We start from the raw sequence: 4,928 nt of genomic DNA on the forward strand, positions 1-4,928 counted from the left end.
GTCAGGCGGAACCATTGTTCTGCTTGCTTTGTTTCCGGGGGACACAATTCAGGCCGGACGGATTGAGAATACAGCGGAAAGAAACACGCGGACAGTACCGCAGAGCTAGCTCAGTACATTCATTTCACTTCAACATGCCTACTGACACTAAAAGATTACGCGGGCCAGAGGTGTCTCAAAGCCCGTCTCTGTTCCTGTGCAGGCCGGCGGCCGTGCTGCCCCCGCACGGCCCCAGAGCGGACGGCCGACAGCGGGACCAGGTGGATGTCCGCCCGGTGTTCGTCCGGTGCGGGCTCGTCAGCCAGGCCAAAGGCTCAGCATACATCGAGGCTGGAGACACCAAGCTGATGTGTTGTGTTTACGGCCCCAGAGAGATGGACCGAAAAGATGAAACCGATATGAAATGCGGAAGGTACGGAAATGTTTACAGGTCTTCAATCCCCCCCCTCATACCCCCGTGCTGAGCAGGACAACCATTTTTCAAGATTCAAGATTATTTTAATTTGTCCCGAGGGAAATTTGTCTTGGACATACAGGCTGCCACATAGGTACACAGTGCCATAACAAAAAACAATAGTGCATAGCACACCAGTGCCGACATGTGCAAACACACAACCAAAGTGCAAACATCAATAATTTACAGTACAATCAACAATACATTACCTATGACCTGAGTTTAGGAGACTGACTGATATGGGGATGAAAGAGTATTTGTATCTGTTGAGGTGTCTTTTTTTGTTCTTGATTGGGACTGTAACGCCTGCCAGATGGAAGCAGTTCGTATTCTGAATACAAGACATGAGAGGGGTCAGCAATGATCTAGCTTGTCTTATTACAGTTTCCTCAAAGATTATTTGAAGGCTGGGCTGCTTTTGATTCTAATTACATACTACTTACTTGCTATGCTGTGTTTGTCATTTGTTCATTTTGGTAAACAAATGGCATCAATGGGTGGAAACAGGTAACTTTATAATGGGACCCTATGGAGCCAGCCTTGAGTGTTTCTCACTCTAGCCGGGTGTGCTGTTTACTAAATAGAGCTGGGGCAACTGGGAAGAATTTCTGCAGATGACAAAGCGCCCTCTCTTCCTCTGTATCCAGGCTCATCACCGACATGCGGTTCGCCCCCTTCTCCTGCCCGGAGCGCGGCTCCTGGATCCAGGGGAGTGAAGAGAAGGACCTGTCGCTGATGCTGCACGAGAGCCTGCAGCCGGCCGTGTGCCTCCACAAATACCCGCGCTCGCAGGTCGAGGTCAACGTGATGGTCCTGGAGAACAGCGGCTCGGTCCTGGCCCACGCCGTCACCTGCGCCTCGCTCGCCCTGGCGGACGCGGGGATCGAAATGTATGACCTGGTGCTGGGCTGTTCCATCCGTCAGGACGGCACCTCCTATGTGATCGACCCCACGTACGCGGAGGAGAACGCCAGCTGCCCGGGCCACGCGGAGAACCGGGGCCGCCTGACAGTCGCGTTCCTCCCCAGCTTGAACCAGATCTCCGGGCTGCAGTCGGACGGAGAGATGGAGGAGGAGACGCTGACGGCCGGGGTGCGCACCTGCATCGAGGGATGCTACAAACTGTACCCGGTCGTCCAGAAGACCCTAGCGAAGGCTGTGGCCAAGGGGGCTCTTCCACCCTCGGAGAGCTGAGAGACTGACCCCAGGAGCCTCCCACCTTCCATGTAACGATATACCGTTTTAAGGTAAACCGCAAGAAACCACAGTTCCTGTACCATAAGTTTTCCCTGTAATACCGTGCTCATGATATATTACGCCAGCGGGTTTTCAAAGTGTGGGGCGTGCCTCCCCTGGGGGGCGCGAGACAACTTGAGGGAAGGAGCGACATAAGGGGGGGAATCAGAGAAAATAAAATGCCCACCATGCTGCACAATGGCTTCACGACCTCCACTGCACAAATCAGCCAGGGGGCGGAGCTCCCGCAGTCTGGCTGCCTGTTGAGTACATCCATGGTTGAGGCGAGTGAGGAGCTGTCAGAGGAGAAACCTGCAGCTCCACGGAGAAGGAAATTGTGATTTTTAAAAAATGTGTGTTTCACAAATCCGATCGCAGTAGTTCTTTGTATGTACATCAAACACATATGCTTATGTTTTTGTATCTGTTGTGGTGCAGCTATTTCCGACCAATTCTACAACGTTTATGGGGCTGGGGAACTGTCTGTCCGTGCTGGCCAGCCTGGCAGCAGACACAGTCTATACCGGTTGAACGTGCAGAGAACGCAACATTTAGACTTGATACAAGATATTTGCAAAAAGAAGGTTAAAGATGTTTCAGGGCTCCAGACCAGAGTGCGCCTATTTACACACATTTTCCCACCTTAAAATCTGCCAGTGCGCCTAAATATTTGTATAACATGCACTGATGCACCTTGGGATGATTTGTAGCATCTCTCTCTCTCGCCACAGCGTGCCGTGCTGTCAATCTATCCCCCCTCATCATGCACACACACAAAGACAGGGAAATACACAAATAAAACGTTTTCAATTGCTTCTGAGTGCTTTAGACTTGAGCATAATCGTTTTACTTTGAAAATCCGCCTGGAAGTCGTATTGTTCTTATCGCTAGTGGAACACAGGACAGTCTGCAGCCAGCCAGCCAGCCAGATCCCTAACGTGACCAGCCAGACTCACTCGTACCGGACTTGCAGTCACAAACAGATGGAATTAAAATGTGTCAGATGGTGGTTTTGTATGCGGGAGACAAAGCTACGGCTTCACACACATGAGTGCTGGCTAACGTTAGGCTGGCTGGCATGACAATGATATCTTAGAGTCTAATTAGCATTGCTAACGTTAGCATCTCGCTAACTATAACTATCAAGCAAATTCTGGGAATAATAACATTGCCCAACATGTAATTCAAGATCGCTAATGTGTTGACAATATGACTGCTGTCCGTTAATGTTAGACCATCTAAAAGCAGCTATCTGGTATGGTTTTTCACTGCAATCATTACATACTGTTAGGCAAACTACAGATGACTAAATAAATGGTTAATGATAATTTAATGACAATAGCCAATGAGCTGCATTGAGTCATTCTGGTAAGAAATTCATAGTGCATCATGAGAACGGTATCCGAGATGAATCATTGTGTCCTTAAATGTGCTCCTAACTTTTTCAACTTATAGAGACACTGCATGAAATAGGCCACGCCCATCACGGGGGGAAAAGCTCCGTTAATTTCCACACACCAGCATCATTTTCCTTGAATTAAACATAGCTAAAAGCTGTTGTGTGGTGGGGCTGCGCAGACAACAAATGTAAAAAAATCGCCAGTTAAAGTTGTTTTGTACTCCCGAGCAAAACAAGGAAGCCATTGAGAATTGGCGAGAAGAAACGTGGATCTAGCTGTCAAGGAAGTAAGTTGGAGTGTTCATCTTCCGTATATACAATCTTTTTGTGCAACACGCAACCATGCACGCGACATAGGAGAACACCAGGATTGGAGGGGGGGTTTCTGTTTTCCCCCGTTTTGGGCGTGGTTTCTGAATGATGACGCGTTACGCAGTGTCTCTATAGGAGCATAATGTATTACGTCTTAAAATGTATTATTGCGGTGCCAAAAGGTGTGGGTGAAAAATGTGGGTGCACCTAAATCATGTGCTGGTGCACCTAAATTAAAAAGTACGGCGCACCGGTGCACCTAGTGTAAAAAGTGAGTCTGGAGCCCGCCTGTGTTTTAAAATATTAAAGAATAGGATAAAGATGTTTCCAACATTTTTGGAACTCATTTTTATGCCAGAGTGGAACATACAACAATAATAGTAATAATAATGGCAATAATAATTGGGGGAGGGGCACAGCTGTCTATATGTTCTCTGAGGGGAGGCTCCCACACTTTGAAAACCCCTGTGTTACGCAAGAGTCGCACGCCACTACAATGACTTCATAATGGAGGACCCTTGTGTAAATGTTCTCATATTAGTTTCAGTTCAATAAAGCGATATTTTTCTTGAAAACAAAATACTTGTTTGTGTTTCGATGGGCCATAGTACGTTTAATTAAAACAGGAGGGGGAGGTTTAATACATCATGATATTTTGGTAGATACGGTACCCTACTGTGACATTTCATATTGTTACCTCCTACCTCCCACATCAGATTTCTTCTAGGTTATAATGTACAGTCCTCCCTGTGACATCAGTCTATTTTTGTATGTCTGCCATCCATGTAGTCTTTTGATATGACTTATTTAACTGCATAGATCTTTGTTAATAGTATACTATTAAATAATGCACATAAATGCTATGTTCAACGCATCCTAAATTGGAACGATGCATTTGGTTGCTGAAGCTCAAAAATGAGCCTCACATTGAAAAGAAAAATACATGCAAGCGCTCACTTTTTCAATGACTGCATCAGTGGATAAATAGACACTAGATTCTGTCCCGTCATGCGTAGCCGCTGATTTGGGATCATTCCTGAATATGTTGTCGCCAAGTCTAATAACCTGTTAAAGACTCAATTTGTCTTATTCCAAATGAACACCTAATATAAATGTTTCAAGTGGACTTGGATCAAAAACAACACAGATTAGCTACAAAAACCGCGAGATATCATTTTACAAAGCTCTGCCAATACAGTCATTTTCAAACTGTCCATGACTAGCGCTGTCTGTTAGAAGCTTTCTGTATTTGTGTTTAAATGCTGTGTGTCTTCCGACGTCCGATTGCAGATCCGAAGATATGATAGCCACCGTTTCGAAGCAGTCTTTCCACAGCCTGTGCCGTATTGAGGAGAGGAGAAGCTTCCTAGTGCCGACAGGAACCTTTGGAGTTTGAGTATTTCATGACATGTTTTGCTTCCCAGGTGCGCTGGATTTGATGATTGGATCACTGTGCCGCCGTCTCCGTGTGACTGCATGTGTTGTTTGCTCGCTGCGTGCAAGCGGTGCACCATGATAGTGAGATCA

At 46.6% G+C, this 4,928-nt stretch overlaps 1 protein-coding gene across 1 annotated transcript; it reads left to right on the top strand.

The window, feature by feature from the left end:
* The first annotated feature begins 79 nt into the window (after positions 1 to 79).
* exosc6 (exosome component 6) lies at positions 80 to 3,963 on the top strand. The gene is made up of 2 exons (XM_083655199.1): positions 80 to 412; positions 1,102 to 3,963. The coding sequence occupies exons 1-2, from the start codon at positions 135 to 137 to the stop codon at positions 1,646 to 1,648; spliced, it is 825 nt and encodes a 274-aa protein (XP_083511325.1). The 5' UTR covers positions 80 to 134; the 3' UTR covers positions 1,649 to 3,963.
* The last annotated feature ends 965 nt before the right edge of the window (positions 3,964 to 4,928 follow it).

Source organism: Poromitra crassiceps (assembly GCF_964638095.1).
Source record: "Poromitra crassiceps genome assembly, chromosome: 18".
Lineage (NCBI taxonomy): Eukaryota > Metazoa > Chordata > Actinopteri > Beryciformes > Melamphaidae > Poromitra > Poromitra crassiceps.

Coding starts and splice junctions, on each gene's coding strand:
- exosc6 (XM_083655199.1), top strand. CDS start 135: ATGCCTACTGACACTAAAAGATTACGCGGGCCAGAGGTGTCTCAAAGC. Junction 413..1,101: donor ACCGATATGAAATGCGGAAG/GTACGGAAATGT, acceptor CTCTGTATCCAG/GCTCATCACCGACATGCGGT.